The sequence below is a fragment of the Budorcas taxicolor genome, chromosome 15 (genome assembly GCF_023091745.1).
Source record: "Budorcas taxicolor isolate Tak-1 chromosome 15, Takin1.1, whole genome shotgun sequence".
Lineage (NCBI taxonomy): Eukaryota > Metazoa > Chordata > Mammalia > Artiodactyla > Bovidae > Budorcas > Budorcas taxicolor.
The window spans coordinates 29,174,241-29,186,710 of record NC_068924.1 but is presented as its reverse complement, the minus strand read 5'-3'; the positions used below and the strand labels follow the sequence as shown (position 1 = coordinate 29,186,710).

At 52.9% G+C, this 12,470-nt stretch overlaps 1 protein-coding gene across 1 annotated transcript; it reads right to left on the bottom strand.

The window, feature by feature from the left end:
* Positions 1–11,883, bottom strand: ABCG4 (ATP binding cassette subfamily G member 4). Its single transcript, XM_052652891.1, has 14 exons — positions 11,646–11,883; positions 6,524–6,641; positions 6,281–6,413; positions 6,099–6,149; positions 5,574–5,719; positions 4,298–4,421; positions 4,056–4,170; positions 3,718–3,860; positions 2,661–2,759; positions 2,269–2,437; positions 2,082–2,182; positions 658–816; positions 364–482; positions 1–226 (listed from the first exon to the last, which is right to left on the bottom strand). Exons 1-14 carry the CDS (start codon positions 11,881–11,883, stop codon positions 1–3), a joined length of 1,941 nt encoding a protein of 646 aa, XP_052508851.1.
* Between the last annotated feature and the right edge of the window lie 587 nt (positions 11,884–12,470).

Here is a 12,470-nt window from a genome sequence, read left to right as displayed (position 1 = left end):
CTATCTCTCAGACTTGATTCGGTAGCGGAGCACAAGGTACGCCAGCAGCCGCAGGAACAGGAAGAAGATGCCCAAGGCCAGGAAGTCCATGTAGAGCTTGCCATCTTCAACGTCCATGGCTCGGAGAATGTTCTCTGGCTTCTGGAAAGGGCAGTGTTCCGTCAGGCAGCTCAGGTCTTCTCGCCCCATGCCATATATGCTCAGTAACACACCCTCGAAGCCATACCTAGGCAATCATAGGCATCAGAGCAGGACGCAGAGCACAGGGCCCCTGCCACCTGGGCAAACTGCCAGAGGCCAGGTGCAATCTCTCACTTCCTGCAAGGAGGAGCAGGGGCGGATGGTAAGGGAAGGGGTACTGACCTGACATAGGACAGGTAGGAGCTCCACTGCAGGTAACTGGGGATGGTTTTGAAGCTGACGAAAAAACCGGAGAACAAGAGGACGGGGACAGCGGTGACAGGACCCATAAAGGTGGCCACCTGCAGGGGAGGGAGGGGGACCGGGCCATCACAGGGGTGACCAGGACAGACTCAGGACTGGAGTTGAGGGGGTGCCCAGGCTTCCGAGATCCATCCCATTCCTTAGGCCAGCCCCTGCTTCCTCCCACAAGACTCCGACCCCTCTCTTGGGGGTCCCCACGTGCCAGCTGCTCACCTGTAGGGAGCTGGAGGCACCTCCAATCAGCATCCCCAAAGACTGGGCCACCAAGGCCATGGAGGCACCCAAGGCTAAGAAGAGCAGGAAGCGGCTGGTCTCAGCCGGCTGGCTTGTCATCCAGTACACGATACTGCAGTACACAGCTGGGCATATCACCTGGGGAGCAGGCACGGGGCTGGGCAGCGGCCAAGACCCTCCACTCCACCCAGGCAGGAGCCGTTAGGACAGCGATTGCTAGAGTGTCCATGCCTGGTCCTCTGTACTCCTGCTCATGCTGTCACATGAGCCTGACACGGGTCCCCTTCCCTGGCTCTAAGAACCTCATTCACCTTCCATCAGGCCCACTCAGACCCATGCAGGCCTGGTGACTTCTTTGAAGATCCATCCCATCTGGACCAGTGTGTTCTTTATATTGCTAATTCCTTTACATATGAGAGCCTTTTGTCCCGCTGTACGTGCTAAGTCACTTCAGTCATGTCCAACTCTTTGCAACCCTATGGACCATAGCCCACCAGGCTCCCCTGTCCATGGGATTCTTCAGGCAAGAATATCGGAGTCGGTTGCCATACCCTCCTTCAGGAGCTCTTCCCAACCCAGGGACTGAACCTGTGTCTCTCACATCTCCTGCACTGGCAAGCGGGTTCTTTACCACTAGCGCCACCTGGGGAGCCCTTTGTCCCCATCAGTTCCTGGCAACAGGGACCGAGACTATCAAGTGGAGGAGTGAGGGTTGTTCCCTGTACGAGGCCCTCAACCAAGAGGCAACCAGAAGCCAAGCCCCCGCTTGTACTCTTCTCACCCTGGCACAATGCACCCTCGCCCTGCGGAAGGAACACGTCTTCTAATTTGCTCAAAGGGTGACCCTGGTGCTTGGAAGAGGGTGGTGGTGGCCATAACAATCAAACCCAGCAAACATTATTGGGTACTTCAGTATGTGCCAAGCACTATTCTAAGTACTTTACCTGTATTAACTCATCTCATTCTCATAAACAATCCCAAGGTAGATATTATCATCATTCTATTTTACAAATGGAGACACTGAAGCCAAGAGAGATTAGGTGACTTGCTCAGTGTCTTGCAGCTAACAAGGAGAGCAAGGCTCCAGAGCCCATGCTGCTCTCTGTTGCCTTGAGTAAGAGTCATCTGTAGGGCTATTATTTTCATCATGTGTTGTTTGCCCTCTCTTATTCCCACTGGAACACAAATTCCATGAGGTCAAGACTACTTCCGTCATTATTGTTGCTGCATCCCCAGGGCCTGACAAAGAGCCTGGTGCATGGTTGGTACTCACCACCTCTTGCTAAGTAAGCAGAAGTGAAGGGAAGGATGGCACGTAACAAGGTTGAGGTGGGGGCAGGAAGTAAGGATGGAAGGAGCAAGACAGGAGGGAGGCAGCAGGGAGGTAGGAGGAAGAGGCTCACTTGGAAGGGCACATCAGCCATGGTCTTGGCCAGGAAATACATTTTGAGGCTGTACCAGTAGTTGAGATGCTCCCTCAGGAAGACTGCCATCTCTAAGGGGACTGAAGACACAGGCTGATGAGGCATAGCACCCTGACCCTACCCCATGCTCCCCACGTCCTCCCATGCCCAGGGCATCTCAGCTCACAGGTGAGCACAGTTGGCATCATGGCGGCAAACATGAGGAAAAGAATGGAGAAGAAGAGGCAGCCGGTGTTGTTTAAGACCTTGTTGGCATCGTTGCCAGTTTGCAGGTAGAGGAGACCAATAAGCACGCCAATCACCACATGGGATATGAGCCGCAGGTGGGTCAGGACCTGTGTGAGGGGTGATCATGAGGAAAGAGGATGGATCACAGGCTAGGGATGGGTGAGTCACACTTGCATAGGAATGTGGGTGTGCCCTCACGGGCACAGAGACCCATGGGAGCACTGGGAGGCTGCTGGGAGGGCGACCCATCACCATCTCCCCTGTTGGGATCCTACACCACACAAGGCCAGGCCAACACCAGCCTCCCCCTCCTCCAACTTGATGTCTCACCATGTCCCTGAGGATGGACAGGAAGTTCCTTTTGAAGAGGATGCAGAACTGCGTGAGAGTGCTGGTGGCAAAGGTGTGGCTTTCAATGGCATCCACTTCCTGGGGAGAGGAAACTGGATCAGGTGAGGGGCTGCCCCACGCACCCACCACGCAGCCAGCTCAGTCAGTAGGAAAACCCCTGAGCCTGTCCCCAGGGACAAGGGTCCTCCAGAATTCTCCACCATTGAGCTGGGTACCTGGAAGCTGGCCTTAGAGGTATGAATCAGAGTGAGATTCAGAGAGACACAAAGAGGAAGTAAACAGAAGTGGGGAGGGAGGAGACAGAAGGGGAGTCAAGGACACCTGTGGTGGCTACAAATAGATCAGTTGTTTATTCTTAAACTTTATTTGACTGAGCTGCATGGCTTGCGGGATCTTAGTTCCCTGACCAGGGATTGAACCCACATCCTAGGCAGCGAAAGCACAGAGTCCTAACCACTGAACTGCCAGGGAATTCCCAGTCATTCTGGGGAAATTTTAATCCATTGAATACGTTTATCCTAAGGGCATAATACCTTTATGCAACCAGTTTCACGATACTATTTTTAACAGTGGTAATGATGACAACAGCAACAATAACCCTCCTGGTCCCCTGGGGTCACAGGTTCTCATTTAAGGAAAAGAGCCAGCTAGAGTAGGAAGAGCTTTGTGTGACTAATCTAATTAGTCCTCCCAATAAGCCTGTGAAATAAGTATCATCACCCCCAAGTTAAAGATTACAGTAAACCACACTGGCCACAAGGCCAGAGACAGATTCAACCTTGCTTACCAGGTGGCACTACAGCTGCTTGGTAAGAATTTGTTGAACAAATAAATGAACGACAAAGCCGAAGCTCAGAGAGGTTAAGTAATGTGCCCAAGGTCACACAGCTAATAGTAGGTCTATTCCAAGTCCTGGGTTCTTCCTAGTACCCAGTGGTTGGCATGGCTCTGGGGCACAGCCTCTCTGGCTGGGCCATGTCCACGGTCCTGTCTCCCCTCCCCAACTCTGCATCCTGCTCCCTCCACCCCTACTCACCAGAGGGCAAGGGGGACAGAGGGTGGGCACCTCATTCTTCTCAGGGCCGCTGTTCTTCTCTGCCATGGCACAGAGCCCATTCTGCACAGCCCTGAACAGCAGGGGGTTCAGGTCTCCATACTCGCCAGAGGCCACCTCGATGACTGGGGGACACAGAGGGAGTGCACTCAGCTAAGGTATCTCCTTGCTTCCCAAGGGCAAGCCAGCCATTCCTTGAGTGTGTGTGGAAGGCAGGCGACAGTGAGATCTCTGCCCCCAGGAGGTCCAAGTACATGATCTGGACCCCTGGATTTGGCCCGCCACCATATCCCAGCCTGGACCACCAGGCCCCTACTCACTGAAGTCAGCCGGGTTGTGGTAGGTGGGGCAGTGCAAACCGAGCCCCTTCAGATAGGGGATCAGGTTGGTGACCATGCCCTTGAAGATGCACTGACCCTGGCTCAGGATGTAGAGCTGAGGCGGAAAAAGAAGGGCAAAGAAAATAGCACAAGGGGGTCAGGCAGGTCCCACCACACCCTGACCGACCCCTGGCCCTCTCCCCATCGCTGGTCAGTCACCTTTGAGTCCCAGAGACCCTCACCTTGTCAAACATCTCAAAGAGCCTAGCACTGGGCTGGTGGATGGTGCAGATGATGGTTCGGCCCCCCTGGGCCAGGGACTTCATGAGGGACGCCACTTGGAAAGAGGAAGCACTGTCCAGGCCACTGTCCAGAGAGAGGCCACCAGGGGGCAGGGTGAGGTGTGTATGGCCAAGGGAGTGTCTGGATGGGGCAGCTGCTATGAGGGCGAGGGAGATGGCAGGAAGGGGGTCACTCTGGCCACCCCTATATCCCATCCACACTGTATGATTCAGGTGTTTAGAGGTACCAAGAAGCCCAGACTACGGTTAGGTGCAACAAGCAATTATTAAGCACTCGTTGAATGCCAGCCACTGGGATTACAAGGGCAAATAAATAAGACATAGACTCTGGTTGGAAGGGGGAGAGAGAGAGAAATGCACAGATCATTTGAGACAATGTGGACCATGCTGTAGAAACAGGGGGTGAAAAGTAGGGGAGAATTCACCTCCGCTGTACAAAGGTTTGGGAGAGGAGTCAGAGGAGGTTCCTGAGTGAGTCTGGCAGAAGAAAGAGCTAAGTCAAGTGAGGGGGCAAGGGCAGGTGCAGTGGTGAAGGGCATTCCAGGCAGAAGACACAGCATGTGCAAGGCTCAAAGGCATGGAACACATGGCTTGACGAAGAGAATAATAAGCGATTCAATCTTATTAGAGCATAAAATACAAGACAGCGTGAAGCAAGATGTGAGGCCAGAGAAGTAGGTTCAGCCCCAGACCTTGTAAGTCCTCTGCCTTTATTTTGAGGGCAAATGTGAATCGTTGCATGTTTTTAAGCAGAGGAGTAAGTATTGCCAAACTTGTCTTTTAGAAAGTTCACTCTGGTTGCAGTTTGGGGGAAAGATGGGCTGGGAGAGACTGGAGACAAGGAGAGAGGAGTCTGTTGCAGAAATGCAGGCAAGAGTTGATGATGTCCTGAATTTAAGCACTGGCACTAAGAATGGGGGTGGGGTGAATCTGAGAGATGGAGAAAGAGGGTAGACTCAGCAGGACTCTGTGATTGATTGGCTGTGGGGGAGAGAAGGAGCGGGTGGCATCAGCCAGGGAGGACATGGGGATTTCTGCGAGGGTGAAGGATAGGGCTGCTAGGCAACAGGCTTTGGCAGGGGTGGAGCCCTTCTCTGGCCCCAGGAGGCTGCAAATTCGTGCTCTGGTCTCCAGCAGTGGAGCAGATGCAGCCTCCAGTTCTGGCTCTGGGCTAGAGGGGAGGGGGCAGCCCAGTAGGAGAGGAGGGGAGAACTACCTGGTGGGCTCGTCAAAGAACATGACAGGTGGGTTGTTGACCAGCTCCAGGGCAATGGCCAGGCGCTTCTTCTGCCCGCCGGAGAGCAGGGCTGTTCTCGTGTGGGAGCAGGACAGCAGGCCGAGCGCCGTCAGGATCTCTGTCACCTGGCCCAGCCCCCGATCCAGCCCAGGTCAGCTTCAGAGTCTCTGCTTCCCCCCAGCACCACCCCGATGTATTTATTTATTCAAAATATCTGTTAATTGTTTTATTTTTTTGGCCACCCAGCACAGCATGTGGGATCTTAGTTCCCTGACCAGGGATGGAACCTGGGACCCCTCCAAGGGACGTGTGGAGTCTTAACCACTTGGCCACCAGGCAAGCCCCACCACCCCAATTTAAATAAGCATCTCCCTTAAATCCAGCATCCCAGCCTTGGCCACCCCTCTCCTCCCACCTAAATCCCTCGATCTGGCACCCCAGATCTCAGGGCCTGGAAAGGGCAGCCGCCTTGTTTCCCCATCCCCCCACCCCGCCCTGACTCACCAGCTCCTTCTTCACCTCCTGCTTCTCATTCAGTTTCAGGTTAGCAGAGACCTGGAGCCCAGAGAGAGAGCAGATCAGATATGCGTGGGGGCAGCAGGGCCTTGACCCTTTGGCCAATGGAAAGGGTGGGGACGGCAGGCGCCTGGGGGACTGGGAGGAGGCAGGGGCTGCCCAGCTCTCACCATCATGGCTTCCAGCACTGTGAGGTGCGGCAGCAGGATGTCTTCCTGCATGATGTAACAGGACATCTTGCGGAAGGTCCTCAGTTCCCGCGGCTTCCCATTGACCAGGATCTGCCCCTTCATTCCAGACCCCCTGCAGGAATGCCGTCAGTTAGGGATGGAGGTCAGGGAACCTCTACCGTGCTCCCCAGGGCACCTCTCTTCCTGGGCCCTGCCCCCACTCTGCCCCAGCCTTGTCCTTACCTGTATCCTGCCAAGAGGTTCATGAGCGTGGACTTGCCAGACCCTGAGGGGCCCATGATGCCAATCATCTCCCGGCAGCAGAATTTACCTGATAGGCACTTAAGGAGGGTCTTATAGCCTGCAATGCGGGAGGGAGGGAGGAACTTTTGATCAGCACTTCAATGAACAGAGACACCTAAAACTCTTAGGAGCCATGGCTATCAGTGAACTAGGCAGGCTCTACTCACCGTGACTTGGTTAGGATGGCAGAGTGACCCTCAGAGCCCCAGTGATGACCTGTGCCCTCTCATTCTGTCCCCCCAGAAGCAACCACCACTAATGTCAGTGTGCCAGAGGTGACAGCGCTCTTCTGAAAGCTGCGGGAAAACCCCCACATCTGATGGATGGGCATGGAGAGGGGACCCAACAGAGGACCCTACTTCTCTTCTATAAACCCGGCGGTCACTCTCTTACCCCCTCCAGGAAGGCTTTTCCAGTTTCCAGGCTGAGCTAGCCAACTGTCCTCTATTCCCACAGCACTTCTCATACGCCAGCATGTTTGTTACTTGAGGTGCCTGCCCCTCAGCCCCCTCCCCCAGCCTCTTAGTCAGTGAGCTCCTTGGGGACAGGGTCTGTGTGTGTAACCTTAGCAGATTGGCTGACATGTACTAGATGCTCAATTAGTGTTTGTTCTGAATGTGTGTTCTCAGAGCCTTGGCCTCCGTCTAAAAGTCTTTCATCAGCGTGCTCTGTCTCCCCACCAGGCTTATCTCAGCAGCCCCTACTGTGGCCCAGTAAAATCTCACCTTTCACTCACTGGGAGGCAGCATACGCATTAAGAGTACACATTTGGAATCAGTTGGATCTGTATCCAAATTCTGACTCCACACTCACCAGCTAGCTGTGTGACCTGCGGCAAGTTGCTTAACCTCTCTGAGCTCCAGGTGCCTCATTTGTAAGGTGCCTCCTTGTAAGATAGGTAGTATCTGTCTCATTGGGTCGCTATAAAGGTTCAATGAGATAATATATGTAAAGCAGGGCTTCCCTGGTGGCTTAGTGGTAAAGAATCCTCCAGTGCAGGAGAAATGGGTTCAATGCATGTACTGGGAGGATCCCACATGCCATGGAACAACTAAGCCTGTGCACCACAACTACTGAGCCCATGTGCCACAGTTACTGAAGCTGCACACCCTGGAGCCTGTGCTCTGCAACAGGAGAGGCTTCCGCAATGAGAGGCCCTCGCACGGCAGCTGGAGAGCAGCCCCTGCTCACCACAACTAGAGAAAAGCCCGCACGGCAACCAAGACCCAGCGCAGCCATAAAGAAAGAAATGAATATATATATACATATGTATGTAAAGTCTATGACACAGTGCTTGGTATATAGAGCGCATTAAAAGCAAGTGACATTTTAATGTTAATTCCATGTGACAATGCTTACTGATATACACTACATTCCAAACTCTATCAGACACTCAATCAAAAAAAAAAAAAGAGGGAGACACAGTTCCTGCACTCAAGACAGTGATAGTCTAGGTAAAAGAGATGGACATGAAAACATCTATGGGGACTTCCTGGTGATCCTGTGGCCAAGACTCCGCACTCCCAATACAGGGGGCCCAGTTTCAACCCCTGGTCAGGGAACTAGATCCCCCATGTCCCAACCAAGAGTTTGCGTGCCACAACTAAAGATCCCACATGCCACAATGGAGACTGCAGATAGTACATGTGGCGACTGAGACCCAGTACAGTCACATAAATAACAAGTAATTTTTTAAAAAAGAAATCATCTATAGATCTGAAGAAAGATAAAGTAAGGGTTATCATACAAGCATAAGTCTTGTGCAATGAGGATTTAGAAAATAGAACTGATGAGGGTAGAGGGGCAAGGGGAAAATCAGGAATGGCTTCAAGGAAGAGGCGGCATCTGAGCTAAGTGTTGAAGAATGAGCAGCATTTCAAAATGGAAAAGGAAGGCACAGGCTCTCCAGGCTTTGGGAGGAAAATTCTGCTATATAACAACATATATGTAATACAATCCAGGGAGCAGAGGGCAGGGATTCCACAGAGTCAACTGCCGAGACAAGGAGGTGGAGAGGAAAGATAAGTCAAGGAGGCTGGCCTTGCCTGCCCTGCTTACAGGCCTGCCTCAGTGAGGTTGAAACACCAATCCCTACCAGCCAACACTCACTACCACTCTCTTCCATCCCCTATGGAGCCCAGTTCCCTCCATTCTACCTCCTTAGCAGAGGCAGTGAAGGGATGTGATCTTTCACCCTCTCTCCGCAGCACCCAGCTGTCCTTCTGAACACATTCCATCAGACAGGGGATCCTCTGGTACCCACTGTGGGATCCTGATCATACTAACTGCCTGGATAGTGCTTTCTGGTTTACAAAGCTCGTGGCCTCAGTCACTGCTATTGCAATGGATGAGGCAGCTAGGGCCCAGAGACATCCAGTGACACCCAGAGTCACACAGCAAGTTCTTTACTTGGAGAAGGGACATCATGAATTCCAACCCTCTGCTTCAGTCATTGTCACCATCAATCAGAGAGACGTGTGGCTGTGCACACCAGCATATGCCTCTCAGAGCTCCACACAAGAAGTGATTTCTTTTACCGGAAAAAACTGGCAATGATAAACCTTCCCCTCATTTAATTACCACTAAGCATTTGATTGAACTCTGATGTCGAATTCAAATATTATCTTTACGCTTGCCTTTCACAAAGCATTTTCATGGCTAATGTCTCAGCTGAGCTGCACAAGCCCATGCAGTGAGTATTCTTATCATCCCTGTTTATTGGTGAGGAAAGTGACAGCAGAAGAGGGTAGGCAGTCTGCCCAAGATCACGCAGCTTAACTGGCTAAGAACCCATGTCTTGGGACTCCTGCTGGACCCCAACTGCTCAACCTGGGAAGGGCCTGCCTCCCAGGCTTTCAGGATGGAGACCCACCAGAGTTCTAGCTCTGCCCCCATCAGTAACTTTCTTTGCAATTTTATGAAGTCACTTACTCTTTCAGGGCCTCCATTTCCTCATCTGTAATATAAGGATAGAAGTATCTCCTCCCAAGGACAAAAAAAGGTTATTATGACTATTAAGTGAGATTAATAATAATTAAAAGTGTTTTGAATATCAAGAAATGTCATATATAATCAGGAGAGGCAGGTGACAAATTCTGACCTGGGAAAGTCAGAATCTCCCTTTCTCCATGCCCCTTATTCTTTTTCCTCTTGAAATGAGTGAATGTGCCTGCATGCTCAGTCATGTCCAACTCTTTGTGACCCCATGGACTGTGGCCCACCAGGCTCCTCTGTCCATGGGGATTCTCTAGGCAAGAATACTAGAGTGGGTTGCCATTTCCTTCTCCAGGTGATCTTTCCGACTCAGGGATCAAACCCGTGTCTCCTGTGTCTCCTGCATCAAGAGGCAGCCTCTTTACCACTGCCTCTAATTGCTCTCTATCCTCCAAAGAAAAGGACAGGGATTCACATGGGAAAAGCGGCAAAAGAGAGGAGTACAGAGGGCAGAGAGAGGGACAAGGGATGCAAAAGATGGCAGGATGGCCAGTAGAACAGAATGGGGCTGGCAAGGGCAAAGGAGGGCAGGACCTGGTCGGGGTGCCCATTTGTGGCTAGTGAGTTGAGTTAAAGCCACCAGAAAGTTGGCCCATCTAGACACTTCTTTTGAATTTTCATTTCTCCTAAAACTGAAAGTGTTAGTTGCTCAGTCATGTCCAACTCTTTGGGGGCCCATGGACTGTACCACTCACATTCCTCTGTCCATGGAATTCTCCAGTCCAGAATACTGAAGTAGGTAGCCATTCCGTTCTCCAGGGGATCTTCCCAACCCAGGGATCGAACCCCAATCTCCCGCATTGCAGGCAAATTCTTTACCGTCTGAGCCACCAGGGAAGTCCTAAAAGCTGAGGGTTAAGGAAATAACAGGTACCTCCTGATTGTGCCCCAAACTGGCTTCAGGACCAAGGGCACTAAGCAGAGAGCCCAGATATCTCATATTCTAGTGACTCAGACCCTGTGATCTTTTGGTCGATCATGGGAGTGAGGGTTGGGAGTACGGAGAGAATACAGGCTCAGCTCTGCCCTGAAGCACCCCAAACATTTCTTAAACCTCAGAGAAGAATGTCCCAACTCCACCCAGGCTCTGGGGAAACCCCAGCTTCTCTATTCCCAGCTCAACCTGCCCAGGGAAGGGGGAAGGGGTGAGGAGCAAAGGAGGGGAGATGGTGAGGATTCAGAGAATTTGGAGCCTCAGGCTATCCCATTACCCACTTGTCCTAAAGAGAGAAGCAGTGAAGATGGGAATGCTTAACAGGGAAGATAAGAGAGAGAAAAGAGCACTGCAAGGAGAGCTGGGAAACCTGGCTTCTGGTCCTCACACTGCCACTTATTAGCTGTGTGACATCAGTCAAGTTACTCAACTTCTTTGGGCCTCAGTTTTCATATTAGCAACATAGAAAGGGCTTCCCAGGTGGCTCAGAATCCACCTGCAAAGCAGGAGACCCAGGTTCTATTCTTGAGTCGGGCAAATCTGGAGAAAGAAATTGCAACCCAGTCCAATTTGCCTGGGAAACACCATGGACAGAGGAACCTGGATGGCTACAGTCCATGGGGTCTCAAAAGAGTCGAACAAGACTTAGCAACTAAACAACAAGATGTCACCTATCCTACCAACCCTTCACCCTCCCTGCTTTGGAGAACTTTGGCAAGAATGAAGTAAGAAGACAGGAATGAGAACATCTTTTAAAATTAGCAGTGCTCCATAGGGCCAAGGATTTTTGCTAACCACAGGACAACCGCTGCCGTACAGCCCAGACTTTCTCATATCCACCCTACAAGGTAGGAGCTCTACCTGAAACAAAAAAGGACAACTCCTCAAGGACCAGAAGCACTAGCATCAACTTAGAAGAGGAAATAACCATTGAACCTAGTGTCCCCTGGTGCTTACAGGTGTGAAGGGAGCTCAGACCCTGGGACCTCAGCTGTCTGCAGAGTAAGTGAAAGGCTGAGATTTTAGTGGACTGGCTCCTGCAGGATTTGTAGAACAGGGGACAAACCCAGGCCTCCTGTTCCAGAAGAGGCAAATCATGGGGGCCCACAGTTCCCCACCAGACGGCTCCCTTACCCCGTTTGCGCCAGCAGGGCCCCTCCCTCACGGAATAGGACAGCTCCACGAACTCAATGTCCACCGCTGAGCGCTTGGGTAGGTGGGAGAAACGCTGGGCTTCGGTGATGTGGTTCTCCACCTTCTTCAGGTGCGTGGTCAGCACAGGGGGCTCCGCCCCATCTTCCAGCGCCACGGCCATGGCCACAGCTCCAGGTCGTAGTCCACAGACCACGGCCTCCAGAGTCTTCTCTGCCATCACGCCAAGTCCGGCCTGAAGGGAGAGGCCCTGCTCAGTTTGGGGCAGACGTCCATCCCTGGCTCGGAGCTCCCTTGCTTTCTCTTGTGCCCTCGCCTCCCCGCCTCCTTCTCAGGGTAGATCGGCTACCGCTACCGGAAGCTCCCACGTCCCACCTCCAGAGCATCTGCCCTCCACCGACCACCACTCCCAGCGCAGCTTCGTTCAGTCCCCACCTCTCCTCGGTCCCAAGCAGCCCCAGCCCCAGACGGGCCCCTTGAAGCCCGCACCCGCTCCCTCCTGCCCGAGGAGGCTCTAATCTCCTTACCCTGCAGGCCAGCAGTCTCTGGGGACTGGATGGGGCGCGGCGGGGATGGGGGTGGGGGTGAGGACTGGGGGTGCAGCAGCCTCTGCCTGCTAGGAAATCAGGGTAGCAGGGTGACCGCAGGATGGACCAGGCAAAGGCGGAGGAAGGGTAGGCTCTGGGCCTCCTGCTGCGCCTCCCTCCCCATCTCTAGGCGAGGTGCCCTGGCCAGTCCCTCCTGCCGGCAGCCCTGGGTCCGCGCGCCCTGGACTCTCGCCTCGAACGGGCTCACCACCCGGACTCA

What these genes read in the sequence shown, in the direction of transcription:
- ABCG4 (XM_052652891.1), bottom strand. Translation starts at nt 11,883, where the DNA reads ATGGCAGAGAAGACTCTGGAGGCCGTGGTCTGTGGACTACGACCTGGA. An exon ending in GCCCTGCTGGCGCAAACGGG is followed by an intron (nt 6,642 to 11,645) that starts GTAAGGGAGCCG and finishes CCCGCATTGCAG; the next exon opens with GCTATAAGACCCTCCTTAAG. An exon ending in TTCTTTGACGAGCCCACCAG is followed by an intron (nt 4,422 to 5,573) that starts GTAGTTCTCCCC and finishes CTCTCTGGACAG; the next exon opens with TGGCCTGGACAGTGCTTCCT.